We start from the raw sequence: 18,848 nt of genomic DNA, 5'->3' as shown, positions 1-18,848 counted from the left end.
TTTTTTTTTATTGAGACGGTGCTTACCGCCAACATGGTGGCGGGCTGTGCGCTCTACAGTGGGGCACAAGAACGTTTTGCAAAATACAATAGTAAAATTGACATTATGACGATCTATATTATATATTAATTTATTAGCATTAATAATTAGTTACTTATACTAGTACTTAAATAAATCATTTATTTCTCAACCTCATCCAATATTTAAATTTAGAGGAAAAATTTATTAAATCTTGAAAAGTCTTATTTAACTCATAATTGTATTAAATAAATAAATGTAATCCTCGCACATGCAAAAAACTGTCCACATGAAAAGAAAAAACAACTTGCAAATTTGCATGTACATGCAATAATTACGTGTCAATTGCATTGATTAAATTAAAGTATGAGGGAACGAGGAAAAAAACCAAATTAGTCAGGGAATTGAGTAAATATAATGGAAAAAAACGAGAGGAAATAGAGTAGCAAGTAAGATATCTGTAACAATATATATATATATATATATTCATATATGGAAATAAATAGATATGGCTTTTTCTGTCATACTTGTATTAAAAAGAATAATTTGTTTATTAGTTTTTTCAATCATTTTAAAGTCAAGAAACACATATGGCATTGTAAACTACAGTGGCAAGGATGAAGTACCAATTGGTATGAAATTTGATTATATAATTGTTGGTGCAAGTGCAAATGGACTAATAGCAGTAAGAAGTTTACTAGAAAAATATTCCAGAAAAGGTGATGAAATTAGTATTTTAATTGTGGATAAAGGAAAAGAATATAAAGAAAATGAATTGAATGATGAAAAACAAACTAAAGATAATAAAAATAATAATGAAAATAAAAAATGGAATACAAGTTATACTCCTATAATTGATCAAGATGATGTTAATTTATATACCTCTGAAGATGGGCATATGATATTAAGCTCAAATTTGGAAGGAGGAAAGACAAGTTATGGCAATATCCCATTCATTCCAGAAGATGTATATAGTGGGGAATATTATAAATCATTAGGTTTAAATTTTGATCCACAAAGGTTACAGGAATCTTTTGAATTTGTAAAAAGTGTTGGAGATATTGTACAGCCTAATGTAAGAACATCATGGGTAATAGCTTTAGAGAGAGCATTCAATGAAACTGGAACATTCTATGTTGGAGATACAAGTGAAGAGGATTTAGCACCAGAAGATTCATTATTTGAAAATGAAATGACGGAAAGTGGGTATGTAAGTTCTTTCGGAATTCAAGACAATAATATGGAATGGAAAACAGATATTGAAGAAAATGAATATTACCAAGATTATATGACTAAGAATAGGGAAAATGACTTAGAATCTTATAGTAATGGTGCTCCAGAATACTTTACATCTTCTCATTATGTCCCATATACATTTTTAACTTATGGATTTAGACGAAATTTTGAAAGAAGAAGTGCAGCTAGATTATTAAAAATTAATCCAACTTTAGTTAATAATAAAAAATTGTTTAAGATACTTAATTTTCATGTAGACAAAGTCATATTTTCAAGTTTAGATAAAAATATAAGAGAGAATGGCAAATTTGCAGAATGTATTCAGGGAACAAGACTGATTGAAAGCTATAATTATACAAGAATGAAAGAAGTCCATTCAAGAATTGAGAAATACTGTGTAAAATCTGGAACAGGAAAAATTATATTATCGGCTGGTGCATTGAATACTCCAATGATACTTCAAAGAAGTGGAGTTGGTAGTAAGGAGAATATTAAGATTTCAAGCCCTGATATAAAAAATCCAATTATAGAAAACGAGTATGTTGGAAAAGGACTACGAGATCATCCAAGTCTGAGCATATTTGGTTTTTTTAGAGGATTAAATACTGATCATGCTCGTATTCCTAGCTCTGAGGCACTCTTTTCAAAGCGTAAGTTTGGAGCAAAATGCAAGAAACAGGAAGAGAGGGACGATATTATACAGGGCTGTGAGTCTGTGAGTATTTCAGAATTTGAAGGTTTTGCTAATAATATTAATGAGATTTTTCTTAAAAAAAACATGATAAGTAAAGAATGTTTACCATTAATACGAGGGGTGACTATTCGAGTTCCAAATCCATATAGTGAAGGGGAGGTATTATGGGATGATGAGAATAAGAGACCAAAAATAAGGTTAGGTTTATTGGAAGATATTAATGACTTATTAATATTGGAGGCAGGGTTTAGAAGGCTTGTTAGGTTGTTCAGATCTCTTAATTTATCCACTTTATTAATACCAAATAATAGCACTCAGAAAAGAGTGAATTTGTTTGGTGACCATGTAGAACGGAGGTTACTTTTAAGTTTTGCAGACTTTGGGAGTACCTACAGTAACTATACAAGCAGTACAAAAGCAACGGGAACAGAAATTATTTATGAAAGGTGTAATTTGAACAATTTATTGCTTCATCATTCCAGTCATAACCAAATTGGAGGACGCATTAAAGAAAAGGAAGATGACTTAAGTACGAATTTTAATGATTTGGAGTCTGAGGAGCGACAAAAACAAGGAGATCAAGAAGGAGAAGAAGAAAAAGTGGCTAACGTGCGAAAAGGTCTGGAAATCTTTGATAAGAGAGTAAGTTTAACTAATGATCAGGCAAGTAATGGTGGTAAGTTTAGCTATTTGAAGGAGATTCATGATAAATTAAGATTCCAAGGTGAAGGAGTACAGTCTTCATATTATAGTATAATGCATAAACTGGATAAATCGCGAAGAGATGAGGAAAGGGATGATCTGACTATGATGAAATATGATAGTTCAGCTTCAATTAGCAATAGAGTGGATTCAAGGTATAATTTATTTGGTCTTAAAAAAGGGGAAGTGACTAATAATGAGAAGGAAGATAGAGCCAAGAATGATGAACCGAGTTTATGGAAGTCTTTACCATTAATTCTTCCAAAACCTCCAGGTTATCCTGAACAAATAAGAGAATATATTAAGAAGAATGTGAAGCCCGGAAATGAATTCGTTGGTACAACTGCTATAGGACAAGTTGTAGAAACTGATTGTTTTAGATTGATTGGAGCTGAAAATTTATTTATATTGGATGAAGGGATTTTAAACAAGCATACAAGTTCAAGTCCGATAGGAACAAGTATGATATTATCGAGGTATGCAATTACAAAGATCATGTACAATATATGTTAATTCATCAATTACAAATCAATAAGTATCGAAATAATATACAAAGTCTACAGAAAAAACAATTTAATAAAGACTGATAGTTATCAATATACAAAGATTTGACAAAAAATATATATATCTATATATGGAGTAAATCAGTATGAATATAAGTAACTGTATTGTTTTGAATCAAAATGGAATTAATATAGTTATCTCCAAAATGTAATGTAATTTAAAAAAAAATAAAAATATCAACTTTTGGCAATTATGAATAAAACTCCCTTTGATTCGGGATTCCAGAAAGCTGCTGAATTGAGCTAGGTGGAGGAGTTCCTGAAGAAGCTTGAGGATGACCAGGGGATCCAGAAGTCGTACGATAAGCAGCCATATCTACGAGGTACTTTTGTTTAACATCCTGTGCTTTTCTTTCCCATGGTGATCTTTCAAGCTCTGGAAGATTTTTCCACATTTCTGCAAGATCTTTAATATGTAATGATCTAGTTGGGTCTTTTTCACGAACTTTTTGGCGTATATGTTCGCACCAAAGTGTATAAGCATTATGAGGTCTCTTTGGTTTATTTGGATCCTCTAATGGTTGTCTAGTTATTGGTCTTTTTAAATGTTTATTATGGTTGAGTATTTTTGGTCTCCACTGGGTACCAGTTCTTTGAGAAAGTCTTAAAGCCAAATCAACACTAAAATCTGCAACTTCACATAATATATCCACCAATAAATTGGAGGACATATTACTTTCAAAATGAGCTTGTGGTACTAATATGCTAGAACTGGACTGTTGACTAATATTACGACTCTGAGAAACTGTTGGAGATTGTCCTCCTGGTACAGAGTGATTAGGAGTTCTATGAGTAATTAATCCAGGGCTTGCATTATTTGCATTTGCTTGCATAACTGCTCCTAATTGTAGAGCTGGCCCTAATTGAGGAGGTAGTACTGACATACTACCTCCAGAGACAGAGCAGTGCTGCAAATGCGAAAGCTCATGCCCTTGTACGGGCGTTAAAGTATTTATTATGGGTTTGTGCTCCAACTTTACAACTTGAAGAACGCAAGGGTTTCCTTCCAAGACTTACTAAAGAGAGAAGCAAGTCTAAATTAGAAAGTATTACTGAAATCCGATAGTTTTCAGTACTTACTTATTTCTTAATCTTTAAAAGTTAAATTTCATATCAAAGAAGTGGTTAGTCCTCTCTAATAATATTTTTTATATTGGTACTTTTTTGACGCGTAGTTGATATGTCTATTAAGAGACGGTACTTGTGGATTACAATTATTAATTCTATTTTTGAGTCAAATCGTACATACATGAATGATTGATCAGCTGCTGGTTTTAGAAAACGTATATTTTGGAGGGGTTTGAAGAAGTGGCGAAGATAATTGATGTTTAGGGGATAGAGAGAAGTAGTAATACTATTAGGAGTTAGTTGGTTTCGAGGAAACAGGAGAATATTATTGAATTTTCATCGTTTTAATAGTGTCAATTAAGAGTTTTTGTAAATATAGGGCCTGAAAAGCAGTATGTATATGATATTTAAATGTCGCTACTAACTTTGTAAATTGATATTAATTAATTTAATTTTTCTCTTGAATTAGATTTTTTCTTGATAAAATAAATATCAAAATAATGTAGTACCGGGTACTTTTGGCGCCATTCGCGTCAAAAGTAATTAAATTGGGTATTGGCGGAGATGCATCTAAAAAATATTAGGAATGAGGTAATATAATTTAGGGAAAAAATGAGGGATGAAGGAGTTTATGAATATTTGAATAAAGGGAGAGAAAACAAAAGTACTATTCAGGGTGTTAAAGTTGCAAGCAGTTGTTTAGTATATAATATCTGCTGTATGCAATAAATTGGATACTTGGTTATTTTATATATAATATTTTGATTGTAAATAAAAAAAATGAAGAAGTTACTAATTGATAACAGCCAAATAGCAGAATATCAAGCTACAAGCCCGAGAACAGTGAGTATATCTTCAAATTCACTAGAGTTTGGACTAGATTCGGGGATCTGTATAGAAGAGGAAGAAGAAAGAGCATATGAAGTAGATGAATTCAGAGGTAGTTTTTCTGATGAGTATACTCAATTAAGAAGGAAAATAGAGAATATGTTTTTAAAACTGGAAGATCATGGGACTGGGTGGTCATTTAAGAAGGTTGTGAGAAGGAAGGACTTGGAGAAATTGTCTAAAGAGTTGGAAAACTTAAAAGAAGGTAAGAGAGATTAGTAATGGAGCAGAAGAAAAAGGTTACAAATACATTAAGAAGTGTTTGGAGCGACGAAAGGAGTTTTTGTATAAAAATGAATGAGATAAAAAGAAGTCCTGAATGTTTATGTTTGGAGCTATTGTTTGAAAAAAATCTTTCGGCAGATAATAAAGAAAGAAAACTAGAAATTAGTCAATATACTGGACTTAGAAATACTCTACATGAGTTTGGAATAGGTTCTGAGGTATTTATGGAATACAGCACATTTAGGAGGATCTGTGATGAACAAAAAACAGTAATAGATGACTATGAACGGAGGATAAGTGAACTAAGGGAGATATACAGAATACGGGAAAGTCAAGAGTTGGCTCCAAATATCAACAATAAGCATACTCAAAATCAAGAATCCAATATTGGCAACTCCAATTTAGTGGAAAACTTGGAGGAAAAAAACATAATAAAATTCCCATCAGAAAAAGACTAAGAAGATTTTTTGAGTGAAAGTGAAAATCTGGCAAATTTTTGAAAACCAAAAACGAATTCCAAAATGAAATAATTTCTAATATCTGTGCAATTATTGGTATCACTTTTTAATTCATGCGCATTACGTGTTTTTTTTCTATACAATTGGTAATATATATTAAATGGACATGTTTTGGCGGGAATATTTTTTAATTAAAAATATTATTTAAGGTAATATGAATAATGTAAATGTATTAGTGATCTTTTTTTTTCTTGAGTGAATTAAATTCCAAAGAGGAGGAGGTTCAAAATAGTAAGAGTAGGAGAAGAAGAAAGAGTGTGGAGATAGGAATTGTATTATTTGAAGAAATTAAGGGATTTGAGAAGCAATTGGTGTGCAAAATACTGCTACTACTGACTTTTGACTAATTAATACTGGAAGATTGAGCGAAGAGAAAGAACCCGTTATTTATTAAAGTGGGTCAAGTACTTCTGTAGGGTGGTAGAAATAATAAATTCATAAAGTTTGTGAGTTTTTGAACAAGTTATATTAATGGAAGATTATTAAACGAGGGAGAAATATATAAAAATAAAATATATAACCGATTGAAAATGGTAGAGATAGGCCATCATAGAAGAGCAAAGCGGTATGCTTTGGAAATATGTCAGTGGTTGGATGGAATACTAAAGGATGAAAGTGTTGATGAAAGTATTGAATATGAGATGAACAATACTGTAGAAGGATTAAGTAGGCAATTAGTTGAGGTAAAGAAGAGCAATGAAGAGTACAAAAAAGAGTTAGAGGAGTTGAATTCTAGGTATTTGGAGATGTCAGAGTACCTATCAGTTAAGAATAAGTTGCAGGAGGTAATAAGAGAGTATGAGGAATATAAATCAGATAATGAAAGAAGAATATATCAGTTAGAGAAGAGGAATGAGGAATTACAGGAGGAAAAGACTCGATTGGAATTGAGAGGAAGAAGTTTGGAGGAGGGTAGTAAAGAAGTATTGAAGAAGAATGAGGAATTGATTAGAAGCGTCGAGGAGAAGATTAAAGAGGTGAATCAAAAGGTCTACGAGAAGATTGAAATTGAAAAAGAATTTATATCAAAGGAAGAGGATTATAGGAACTTGTTAGATAAGAATATGATCGAGAAGAGTGAGCTGGAGGGTAGATGTTTACAATTGGAGGAAATGTTGAAAGTAAAGGAGAAAGAGTTAAAGGATGGTTTTTCAAGGGAAATTGGAGAGAAAGAGTTGAAAATTCAAAGCTTGAGTGAAGAATGTATGCATAATAAGTATCGAATAACAGAGTTGGAAAAGTTGCTAAAGATGGCAGAGAATGAACAATTAGTAAGTAAGAATTACAGATCTTTAATAGAGCAATATAAGAATAGACTGTTGGTATTGGAGAATTCTGAGAAGAGTTACTTGGAGCTACAGGAAAAATGGAGTAACCAAGAAAGATTGGTAAAGCAACAAACGCAGAGACTGGAACAGGCTGAGGGTTGGTTAAAAAGAGTGGTGGAGTTAGAACAGGAAAATTCGACTTTGAGCCAACAGATCAAACAATGGGAGACTATGGCGTTTAGGTATACTCATAATTTGAAGGTTCTTAATAGAGAGAGTACTGGTGGTCAGATAAAGGATGAGTCAGATGATTTGGATACGGAATCACAAACTGGCTCTGATAATCGTAATTCAAGTCATCAAGTTGATTCTTATAGTAGTAATGATTTAAATTCAGATCATAAAACTACAAGAGAAGAGTCTGATGAAAGGAAGGCCATATCTCCAACTAGTGTTTTGAGTGCAATATTTGAATTCCAAAGACGGTACCAGGATGTTTTAGTTTCAAAAACTGTCATTGAGACGTCCAAAGCAGAATTAGAAAACAAGGTGGATATTTTGGAGAGTAAGTTACAAGTTTGTCAAAGGGAGATTAAGTATTATGAGGATGAGTTAACTTCAAAGTCAGAGGAGATTCAGAGGATGGCTGAGGGGAATAAGCGATTGGAGTGTGAGATTAAGGTTTTGAAGGAGTGTCTAAGTAAGGAGAGTAAGTCAGCACTGATTCGGGCAGAGACCTCCGCGACTGGTCAGACTGGAGGAGTAGTTGGAGTCGCAAGAATAGAAATAGAAACAGTAGATTTAGGACAAGAAGCACCAGAGGCAGAGGTAAGTGGGGATTCGACTATAAACTATCATCTACTGAAAGATATTTCTCATAATGAGGTGGAAGGAAGTAACGAGACACGTGAGATGGGGCTGAGTATCAAGATGCAGCGAAAAGAGGAGCGAGAGAAGGGAAGAATCATGGAGATAGAAGCTCACAAAAAGGATTTGGAGGAGAAGATGAAGATAATCACGCATTTGGAAAGTGAGCTAAAGTTAAGGAATGAGGAGATTAAAACATATTGGAGTATAAGGGTGGCATATGATACGTTAACTCAAGAAAGGGATTCATTATTGGAATCTTCAAATAATCTTCAGGAATATAACAAGGAGCTGAAGTCTCAATTGGTTTCTTTAAATGAGAAACTTAAGATGTATGAATTATCGTCAAAGATATCTGGAGATTCGAATTTAAGTCACAATAATTTTGGTACATTAGAAACAAGTGAAGATCCAGGAGAATTCGTTGATGGAAATGAAAGTTATTCAGTTTTAAGGGATAAATACTACGAGGAGCAAAGACGGAACCAAACTTTGAGTGAGTATTATATAAAGGAGAGGAGCAATTTGATGGATGCAATATCCAATATTTTGGGATGGAGAATAGAAATAATATATGTAGAAGGTGGATTAACCGCTTATAAGCTTTCAAATATTTTTTCAAGTCACGGAGGAGAGCTAATATTTGTGATTAGACCTGCTCCAAATATGGGAGGAGAAGGTGGAGGATTAGGAGTAAACCCAATTAACGCACTAACAACAACGTTTTTGTTAACAAACGAAAATATGGTTTCAGAGGCTGCAGATATGGAAGAGCAGCTAACATTGGACTTTATAGGCTACTACGCAAATAAGTTTGAAGAGGACTCAAATTGGGCTTTACAACTTACTGCAACACAATCCTATCCAGCTTTTATGGCTTATACGTGTTTGGAAGAGTTTCATAATACAAATATAGAGAATATTGTTGACACAAGTAGTTCTCATCCAGAAAAAGTACCGAATAGATCTTCAGATACATTAAAACAAGGCAATTCAAGTGAAAAGGATAGCGTGGCATTAGAATCTTCTTCGGCGAATCCTCCATCCGGAATGACTTCAGATAGGGTGGTACCGGAGGAAGGAGTAGTAAAGACTAAGAGATTAAGAAAAGATACAAGTTGGATTCATCCGAGCGAATGAATGACCACAACAGTTACTTTTAAAGTGGTTTTTACAAAAAGAAAAGGGAGAAAATATGCAAGTATAATGTGTTCCAAGACAACAGGAAACAGCGTTCAAAGTATTCTATGTCAATGAGAAAAGAGTACTAGAAAGCAGTTCCTCCCACTTCCCAATCAAAGGAAGAAGTATAATCTTGAAGTATATTAATATAGCATTCTTGGGTATACGCCAATAAGTACTTGAATAGATTATTTAATATTGTATAAGTGTAATAGCATAACTAAAACCCATACAATATTTGAACAAAAGACGTGACAAATAGAATGCTGATTCTTTGGGACTGTAATCAAATGCAATGACAATGATGATGATAGTAATAATGATTTAATTTATATATTGTAAACGTGCAATAGAAGTAACTTTTTAGTATACAAGGGAAAATGAGAAATTCTCAATTAAATCAAAAGTTACCAACGATCACGTTTATTAATCATAGAGTAACTGGATAGATCATCTACAATAAGTCATTAAAGTAGATAATCCACCAATAAACCATTTTCAATTAATATTGCAGTACTTAATACGAAATAACTTGTTATGAACATACAAACCATTAATACAATGATTTATCTGTTATATTAAAGAAATTTCGACTCAAAGCATGCTTGGCAATTATTTGATTATATAGTATATCTTAATTGATGTAAATCTTTACTTTTTTCTCTTAATCTAATTTAATTTACTAAAATAACAATAATGACTTTAGGCAAAAAATAAATAAACATTATTATTACTATTACCTACGTATATTTTTATTATTAAATTTCTATTTATTTTTGTCTAAATGGTTTAATGGGTACCGCAGCTGGCGCGCGCGCCAATAACACGGGTTATTTATTATAACGTAATTTTAGATGAATTAAAAAAAAAGAAATGAAATAAAATGAGCAAGTTTATATTTAATTAGCAAATAGAAGGTATAAATATAGGTACAAATATAAATATTACACACAAATTTAAGTTTTTATTATTACTGAGATTATTAATAATTAGTAATGGAGAATAATAAATGAGTTTGGATTAAAGTGAATAGTTACGAGAATAATAAGAATTTTAGTAATATAGAGGTATATTAGATTTGGAATTAATGGATTAGAAAGAATGATTAAAAAGGAAGAAAAGATACGTAGGGATGTTTTAAATAAGATGACTAATAATAATGAAAGTAATAATATTAATAATAATAATCAAAATATTAGTAATAATTGTAAAAATGAAAATAGTCTTTTGTCTTTAAAGACAAATATTACGCCACTAATGCAATTGAAGGACAAGTTAAAGGAATTAAGAAATAAACCAAGAGAGGAAATATTTACAAGTTTAAAATTGATTGAGAAAGATTTTAAGTTGATTCAAGAATTATTTACAGAACATGTGAAAAGGTTTTCATATATTTATAGCCAAGGAGTTAAAACGACTGGAACAAAAGCATTGGGTGTTAAAGGAGTGGAACAAAGAGAAGTAAAATCAAGAGGAGTTGAGGAAAAACTTATCCAGGGTTCTGATTCAAATGTTCAGGTAATTCCCAATCAATTTTCAAGCGCCTATGATTCTAATTTTGTGAAAAATACTATTAATGAAAGAGCATCTTCCACAGTAATTAATTCACAGATTCATTTATCACAATCACAACAGCAACAACTACAACAATTACAACAAATGCAGCTAGAAAAAAATCAACAAAACTATATACAGAATTTGATCAGAAATCAAATACAAATCAAAAATAATATGGCTTCATCTAATCTTAATGTTGTCACAAATATAAGAAATTCCCTGTCATCATCATCTTCTTCTTCTCAGATAAGTCCAAATTTGAATTCGAATATTTCTACAACTAATAGAAATATTATCTCACATCCTTATGTTCAGAAGCAACCAAATACAAATAAAAATGATCCGTCTTCATTTTTAGTAGATGCTGTTATTAATAGAAATCCTACGATTAATCAGCAATTCTCGTTGAGCCAGCGGATTGGATTGGGAGTTGGAGGAGCAGGGACTGAAGGAATAGTTTCAGAGGGAGAAATAGTTTCTGCGGTTGGAATTACTTCTGGAATCGGAGTAGCTCTTCCTATTGATTCAAAAGTCAGATTCAATGCTCCAATTACTTCCGGAGCTGGATTCGATCCTCCTCCTATTACCTCCGTAGTTAATCCTTCTCCAATTGCTTCTGGGGCTCCTCCCCCCATTACCCCTGGATTTAGAGTGGTTCCTTTTTCAATTACCTCTGGAGTCGGGGTGGTTCCTTCTACAATTACTTCTGGAATTGGAGTCAATCCTCCTTCTGTTGCCTTTGGAACTGAAGTAAACCCTTCTCCCCTTACTTCGGGAGTCAGAGTCAACTCTCCTATTGATTCGGGAGTTAGAATCAACTCTCTTCAAGATACCTCTGGAGTCAGGACAAATCCTTTTCAAACTACTTTTGGAACCGGAGTTAGCCCTCCCCCCATTGTCCCTGGAGTTAGAGTGGCTCCTTCCTCAATTACCTCTGGAGTCAGGGTCAATCTTCCTTCTATTGCCTTTGGAAATGGAGTCAACCCTCCTGCTATCGCCCCTGGGACTGGATTTAATCCTTCAATTAACTCCGGAGTAAGAACAGATTCTCCTACTTCCACTGGAGTCAGAGATCCCTTTCTACCACAAACATATAAAAAATAACGTTTTTAAGGAAAAAGAGTTATAGGATGAAACCAACTAAAATATATAATTAATCAACTACTAGTAAGTAAAGCTTAAATAAACTACTTTAAATAGTCCTCCATTTCATCAGCATCTACATATGTTATAGTATTTAATAATCCTTTCTTACCATCAGATTTCAACTTTTTCATATTAAACACCCTTCCTCCTTTAAATTTAGCTAATTCATTTATCTTCCTTTTTAATCCTGATTTACTATCATTCATTATTAGATCCAAGTCATCCTCTTCGTCCTCGTCATTCTCTCCGTCCTCGCTATCTTCATCCAGATCGTTATCCACACCACCCTCTCCATCAAAATCGTCAAAATCATCAAAGTCATCCATATTTACACCATCAAGTAAATCAATATCATCATAATCGCCCAAATCTCCTCCAAAACTATCTTCGTTGTCCTCCTCGTCATCGTTATCCTCCTCCCCTAAACTTCCTTTTCCATCTTTTAAACCTGAAAACTCGTCAACCAAAGAATCAACCAATAAATCTTCTTGACGATATTTACTGTTGGATTTAATCATTTTACCAGAAGTCTCATCATAATCAATTTCAAAATGATCAAACTCATCCTCCTCGTTACCTGCTAAGTTACCTCCACCTCCTCCACTCGCTATTGAATCTGAATTACTTAAATTGTAAGATTCTATAGCTTTAACCATAGGATCTTGGAAATAAATCTTATAAAAGTCTAAATAACTTGGAATATGTTTATTATCCCATTTATTAAAATTACTTATACGTTTAAATCCACCTGTACCAATACTATTAACATTACCATCATCACTACTACTTTTTCCTATACTCTTTAATAATATTAAATTCAAATCTATTGGATTATAACTTAAAATCTGCATAAATAATGATAATGAACATAATTCGAAAATCTTTAATATTGGATTATTTTCTCTATCTCTTTCAACATTCATGCCATCACTCCTAGTTTGTATTTGATTACTCAATTTAAAATTCTCCAAAAATCTTAATATGCTCTGACAATATTCTCTGTTATTATTATTACTATTAATACTACCGTTAATGTAATCTTTACATATTGCTATACTCTTATAAACCAATTCAACAATTAACGGGTGATAATATGTCTTGAGTAATTCAAACTCCCAAAAATGAATATTCTCGCTTTTTGCGTATCTTGGATCTCTCTTTGTAAAATCATATAACACTTTTTTTGACACGTCATCCTTTTGCATGTGATTAACTATTTCATTACTTTTTACATTATTACTATTATTATAATCTTCTTCATCATCATCATTTACTTGAATATCAACAAAATTCTCCTCTTCATCCTCGTTAATAATTTGATCATCGCTTTTTAATATAATTTCTTTAAAGGTACCGGATAATGATTTTATATTGTTTGTCTCAAGATCGCTTTTTAATATTTCGTGTCGATTATTTTTATTTTTTCTATTTTTCTCTTGAATCAAATTTAAATTAAATTGATTATAATTAATCACATTAACCAATATGACCAAAAAACACGTTAGCATTGATATATCATTATTATGCACTGAAATTTGTATTGATCTTTTTAATATTGATAAAGATACCTTATAATTAGTTTCCTGATCATTAACTATTTGCCATATCAAAAAAACTAGTAATTTCTTATTCTTTGAAATATATATTGGTTTATACAATAATTGTGAATATAATAATCTAAAATAACGATCTGATAATATATTTAATACCTTTGAAATACGATATAGTACACCAAGTATTACAATACGTATAGATCCACACTGTATGTTGTGACACAAATAATATAATTTTGGAATATAATTAGTCTCAAATTCTTGTAATAATTGATTAGATGATTTATCATTAACAATCTTAATTTGAGCCTCTGCATATGGTAATGACCTATTAATACAATTTAATGTAACTCTTAATAATCTATATAACGGTTCTTTTACTATAGATACCTGATTTTTACTTTTAGTTTGATAATCCCAGGTTTTTGATTCTACAATAACTTTAAGTGATGAAAGGCAAAGTTTAAGTATTTTAATTGGTGGTGGGTAATTTGTAATATTATTATTGCCTTTTTGGTTAAAATCTATAGAAAAATAATTGTAGTTTTTACTCAATTTGATTTCAGAAATGAATAATATTAGACGATATATCTGACGAAAAATGACTTGGTTAATTTTATTAATTTTTGGATTCAGATTAATTGATTTGTGAAAGGAATCCAAATTTTTGGAAATGTGATCAGATAGTATATTTAAAACCAATGTCAAAGTTTCAGATTCTCGATGATTTTTAAGTAACTCTCCAAGTAAAAATGTTGAATGAGAAGCCACTTTATCCTCCTTATCTCCAAACTTATGAACAATAGAATTAACTAAAAAATACCTCTGCTCAATAATTGAAGAGGATAAATGATACATTACCGTAATAATTTTCTTTCTTATAGTCCATAAAGTATCATTCAACATTCTTAATAATACATTAGTAAATGATAAATACCATTCTTTAAGAAAATTCTCAAAAAATATTTGAACAAACTCAAAAATAGTAATAGTAATTTCATTTTGATCTTTTAATAATGGCTGCAATTTCTCATGATTTTGAAGAAAATAGAGTTGTCTGGATTTTGGAAAGAGTGAATTTGAATTCTGAACCAAAAGACTCAAAATTGTATCAATCATCTTTAAAAATCCGGTTTTATTGTTTGCATTCTCCAATATTCCCTGCAATACTTTCATCTCATTCATATAGAGTATCGGACTTTGTTGAATTAATATTGAACATGATTCCGTTCTATCCTTTAAAGTAGCTTTCACGTCCTGAGCCATGTTTCTCAACCAAACGGTATCTTTATCTGGAGTTATTTTCTTAAATGTTTCTTCTCTTATTCTACTCACCATTTCATTACCTAATATCATTAAATCATTAATAATTTTTTCTCTCAACTCGAGTTTTGATGATAATGAAGATGATATTGATGAGCTTTCCGATTTTAAAGAAACCTTCAATCTATTAAATTTATTCAGCTTCACACCTCCTTCCTGCCAATTCTCACATTCTGAAAATTCTCTAATCCATGGATTCTTAATTAACCTACTCACTTCTTTTGGATCATCCATTTCTGAATTCACTCGTATTACTTGAAATTTCTGCATATTGGTTCTATTAAAATCACTTTGACGAAATGAAACTTTTCCCGGAATTCCATATTTCACGTTCTCTCTAAAACTCACCCTACTTTTCATGTTTCCATTTTTTTTATTCATTTTTCTTCCATTCAAGTCTTGTTTTTTTTTGACATTTTACATCTTTTTATATTATCCGGTACCGCCACTGGCGCCAAATTTGCCGCGCCAAAGCTGGTTAAATTATAAAGTGATCATGTAATGAATGTAAGAAAATTAATTGAAAAGAACTGGTTAAAGAGGAATTGTTATGTATATAAGTGTATTGCAATTTTGTAAATGAAGCATGAAATTATACCAATATAAGTTATGAATCAGCTTTTAGTTATTATTTTGGAGTGAACATATTTAGCAGTTTATGTTCCAATAGATTAAATTTCTTTTTATTAAAAAATTTGTCTAAAGAAGAAAGAGAAGATAATACAAAAATTCTACAGAGAAATTATAAAATGATTAATCTGGTAATTTTATGAAAAGAAAAGTAGTCAATCTTAAAAATTGCCTGACATTATGAACAAGATTATAAATTCAATTAAAGAAGTGATCATAAGTATTTACTCGTCATTTAGAAACTTTGTAGTGCCATGTAAGTTTTGAAGATAAATATATTATCATTGCGTGATAATGATAAAAATATATTCAAACTCTAATCAATCTCTCTCTCTATATATATATATATATTTTTTTTTTAGATGGATCATTTGGTAAATCTATTGAGGCAAGAAAAGCTGAAAACTTTGCATTCTTTATTAAACTTATTGTATGGTTCCCATTGTACTTTATATGTGGCTTATTATTTATTATATTTGCTCAAACAGGATGGTTTGTATCCATGCTAGCCTCAACTGGTATACAACCTTATTTTGAAGCACCATCTATTCTAATTTGTCCTATAACTGTACCAGATGGTACCGAAAATTATATGTTTAATAAAGAAGAACAAAATAATGAAATTCCATTTCTAAGTAATAGCCAATTTTATCTTGTATTAAGAAGTCAAGGTATATTAGGATATAAAAAAGCACCTCTAAGAAGGTGTGGAACAAGTTGTCTTTGCTTTGAAACCAGTCAAGGAGATTTTACTAGCCTAGATAATCAGACTCTTGATAAACATCCTATTGAAAATACATTTATCATGAAAACTAGTAGAACTAGAGGAAAATCTTTAACAGATCTAACAGAACTTAACTTATCTGGAAGACTTGATGTTGATTATTTAGAACTTTGGATATTTCACAAGTATTTAGATCCAAACAAAAGAATTGTCAAAGTTGGACTTTATGGAAATAATACTCCTCTAGTACATGGTGACTTTCCAAAGACTGCAACTTGGCATATAATGAAACTTGGAGATGTAACTCTATTTCTCTTACGTCTGATTAGATTCAGATCAGAAGAATTTAGTTTATATCAAATTCTGGATCTACTTTTATTCTTTCTTTCAAATAGGGTTAATAAATATGATTCAAGCTTTTATATGTATAATATACATTCTGGTCACTTTATTAATCCATCCTTAAATAATGAAAACATTGTTAATGCTATTAATAGAATTAAATTAGCTACTAGAGAAGATATTAGCATTGAACAGGACTCAAGCGGCTTAACTGTATTACATCTTGAAGCTTCCAGTAAATTTATTAAAGAAGTATATAAGATTGGTCAATCTATGTCCATTGCTGCATTTATTGGCTGTTTGGTTATTCTTATTGTTTTGGTTAATAATGTTGGAGTTTTTAAACTTTGTTTCAAAAGAAGAATAGTCAATGAAGAAGATTCTCTAGATGAAATTAAACCCAAGTTATGTGTAGCTGCGCCTGTTAAAGCTATTTCTTGCTACCTTTTATCCGAAAACCACCAAGATGATCACAAATACGAAATAAATAATAGTAAACTTGAAGACAAAATACCAATAAATTTTGAAAAGATCGACACACTAGATTAGTATGAGCTCCTAAATCGTTACTAATTACTTAAAGTTTACTACTAAATAATTCAAAGAAAAAAGAATATATTCTAACTCTCATCTAATGCAGCAAATCTATTTCTTGTCTCTATATTTGCATTGTTACTTCCTCCTTTATGTAAAAACGCTTTCCCTTTCGAACCTGATGATGCTCTACTCTCTGATGCACCTCCACTAACACTATTGCCACTGCTTCCTCCTCCTCTATTAGCAATACCATGAGCATTTCCAACGCCCTCACTCCCACTTCCTTGATACCCTCCTCTACCTCCTCTTTTAGAATCTGGCCCATCTCTATTTACTCCTCCACGTGATGCATTTCCTCCACCTACAAAATCTCTGTTCATACTTCCATTTCCTCTCCCAGTACCTCCTCCGCTTCCCTTAACCGTCCTGAATTGTCCGTTTTCATTCCCTGAATGCTTAAACCTTCCCTTTTCCTTAGAGGCGCCAAAGTTCCAGCGGCGGTTGCCGCTGGCGCCGTGTGTTCTTTCGGATTCATATGATGTACAGGTATTTTTATTAGCAGAGCTGTTGCAAGTTTCGTTTTGTGTATTGGAAGACGAGTGGGGTTGTTCGGACGAGTTGTTGGATCTCGGTTTGGAGGTCGGTTTTGACTTATCTGAGGAGTAGTCCTTCTGGGCAGAACTAGTTGGTTTGGATCCAGAAGACGATGTATTATTTGAAGAGCTAGAGTTAGTTGATGATTGATTTTTTGAGTTGGATTCGTCTGATTTAGTTGGGTTCATTCTTCTGACTATGGTGAAATCTGGGGATGAGTCTCTATTTGACATGTTTTGAGCTTTATTTCCTCTGTTATTTCCTGACATGAAGTTGTTTTGGTTGCTATTATTCTGAGAATTTCCGCCAGAAAAGCCATTACTATTGCTGCTGTTGTTATGATTACCCCCATTTCTGGAGACGTTATTGTTTCCACGATGACTTGCTTTATTGTCATCCATTTTGTTCTTGTGGATAACTACGTTTACACGGATATTTCTTGATCCAATGCAAAGTCCATCCAAATTATTAACAGAATTGGATAAATCATCGAAGTTTTCAAACTCAACAATGGCGACGCCTTCATTATTCCCATTCCTCATGGGAAGCTTAATTTTGGCATCTTCAATTCCGTTGTTTTTAAAGAAATCTTGAATGTCTCTCAGCTGTAATGAGTAGTCCAAATTTGTAACCTTGGCTATAAAAGGTGCCTCTCTAGGTAAATTGACTACTTTTTTATTCTGTCTTCCTGTTCCAGCCCCACTATTATTACTATTGTTATTGTTACTATTATTATTATTATTATTATTATTATTATTATTATTATTATTATTAATATTATTATTATTACTGAAATTAAATTTCTTCTTTGAATCCGTTTTATCACCGGGGCTATCCACGTTTGATGAGGACAGAGCTGTATTTGTATCAGAAACAGATGTAGTGATTGTTTGATTTGTTCGCTCTATTGGTAAAGACATATCTAAATCATCTTCCTCCGCCTCCACATCTGCCCAACGTGTTGTTCGTGATCTACATAATTCATTCTCCATATGACTAGTTTTATTGATATTTAAGAAATACAAATTCAACTGAAATTAGTTTGAATTCTCTGTAGTGTATGGAAATTAATATTTGATTCCTAAATAAATTCTTAAATATAAAGGAAAACTAAATTCAGATAACTTTCTTTACTTTTACAAAACTCTCCTTTTGTCTTTAATATCCTCTCACAGTAATTTCCGTATATCCAAGTATCTTAATACGATGCAAC

The 18,848-nt window shown here is 31.8% G+C and overlaps 9 protein-coding genes across 9 annotated transcripts; 6 read left to right on the top strand and 3 right to left on the bottom strand.

The window, feature by feature from the left end:
• Window positions 1-526: 526 nt before the first annotated feature.
• On the top strand, window positions 527-3,163 carry ELE39_000182 (NAD(P)-binding rossman fold oxidoreductase fused to a glucose-methanol-choline (GMC) oxidoreductase domain; the record flags this gene model as incomplete). The annotated part of the gene is made up of 1 exon (XM_067343206.1): window positions 527-3,163. One exon carries the CDS (start codon window positions 527-529, stop codon window positions 3,161-3,163), a length of 2,637 nt encoding a protein of 878 aa, XP_067201140.1.
• A 241-nt stretch (window positions 3,164-3,404) lies between these two features.
• ELE39_000181 (HMG box family) lies at window positions 3,405-4,097 on the bottom strand (the record flags this gene model as incomplete). Its single annotated transcript, XM_067343205.1, has 1 exon — window positions 3,405-4,097. One exon carries the CDS (start codon window positions 4,095-4,097, stop codon window positions 3,405-3,407), a length of 693 nt encoding a protein of 230 aa, XP_067201139.1.
• A 964-nt stretch (window positions 4,098-5,061) lies between these two features.
• On the top strand, window positions 5,062-5,388 carry ELE39_000180 (uncharacterized protein; the record flags this gene model as incomplete). The annotated part of the gene is made up of 1 exon (XM_067343204.1): window positions 5,062-5,388. The coding sequence occupies one exon, from the start codon at window positions 5,062-5,064 to the stop codon at window positions 5,386-5,388; it is 327 nt and encodes a 108-aa protein (XP_067201138.1).
• Window positions 5,389-5,462: 74 nt separating this feature from the next.
• On the top strand, window positions 5,463-5,852 carry ELE39_000179 (uncharacterized protein; the record flags this gene model as incomplete). The annotated part of the gene is made up of 1 exon (XM_067343203.1): window positions 5,463-5,852. One exon carries the CDS (start codon window positions 5,463-5,465, stop codon window positions 5,850-5,852), a length of 390 nt encoding a protein of 129 aa, XP_067201137.1.
• Window positions 5,853-6,442: 590 nt separating this feature from the next.
• Window positions 6,443-9,187, top strand: ELE39_000176 (uncharacterized protein; the record flags this gene model as incomplete). Its single annotated transcript, XM_067343200.1, has 1 exon — window positions 6,443-9,187. The coding sequence occupies one exon, from the start codon at window positions 6,443-6,445 to the stop codon at window positions 9,185-9,187; it is 2,745 nt and encodes a 914-aa protein (XP_067201134.1).
• A 1,143-nt stretch (window positions 9,188-10,330) lies between these two features.
• ELE39_000175 (putative glycine-rich low complexity) lies at window positions 10,331-11,890 on the top strand (the record flags this gene model as incomplete). Its single annotated transcript, XM_067343199.1, has 1 exon — window positions 10,331-11,890. One exon carries the CDS (start codon window positions 10,331-10,333, stop codon window positions 11,888-11,890), a length of 1,560 nt encoding a protein of 519 aa, XP_067201133.1.
• Window positions 11,891-11,973: 83 nt separating this feature from the next.
• On the bottom strand, window positions 11,974-15,189 carry ELE39_000174 (CBF Mak21 family; the record flags this gene model as incomplete). The annotated part of the gene is made up of 1 exon (XM_067343198.1): window positions 11,974-15,189. The coding sequence occupies one exon, from the start codon at window positions 15,187-15,189 to the stop codon at window positions 11,974-11,976; it is 3,216 nt and encodes a 1,071-aa protein (XP_067201132.1).
• Window positions 15,190-15,940: 751 nt separating this feature from the next.
• On the top strand, window positions 15,941-17,053 carry ELE39_000173 (uncharacterized protein; the record flags this gene model as incomplete). The annotated part of the gene is made up of 1 exon (XM_067343197.1): window positions 15,941-17,053. The coding sequence occupies one exon, from the start codon at window positions 15,941-15,943 to the stop codon at window positions 17,051-17,053; it is 1,113 nt and encodes a 370-aa protein (XP_067201131.1).
• Window positions 17,054-17,124: 71 nt separating this feature from the next.
• ELE39_000172 (RRM+RGG RNA binding repeats) lies at window positions 17,125-18,627 on the bottom strand (the record flags this gene model as incomplete). The annotated part of the gene is made up of 1 exon (XM_067343196.1): window positions 17,125-18,627. One exon carries the CDS (start codon window positions 18,625-18,627, stop codon window positions 17,125-17,127), a length of 1,503 nt encoding a protein of 500 aa, XP_067201130.1.
• Between the last annotated feature and the right edge of the window lie 221 nt (window positions 18,628-18,848).

This window comes from Cryptosporidium sp. chipmunk genotype I (assembly GCF_004936735.1).
Source record: "Cryptosporidium sp. chipmunk genotype I strain 37763 chromosome Unknown contig_10, whole genome shotgun sequence".
In the NCBI taxonomy this organism is placed as follows: Eukaryota; Apicomplexa; class Conoidasida; order Eucoccidiorida; family Cryptosporidiidae; genus Cryptosporidium; species Cryptosporidium sp. chipmunk genotype I.
The sequence above is the reverse complement of the archived record's forward strand: the minus strand, read 5'-3'. Positions and strand labels throughout refer to the sequence as shown.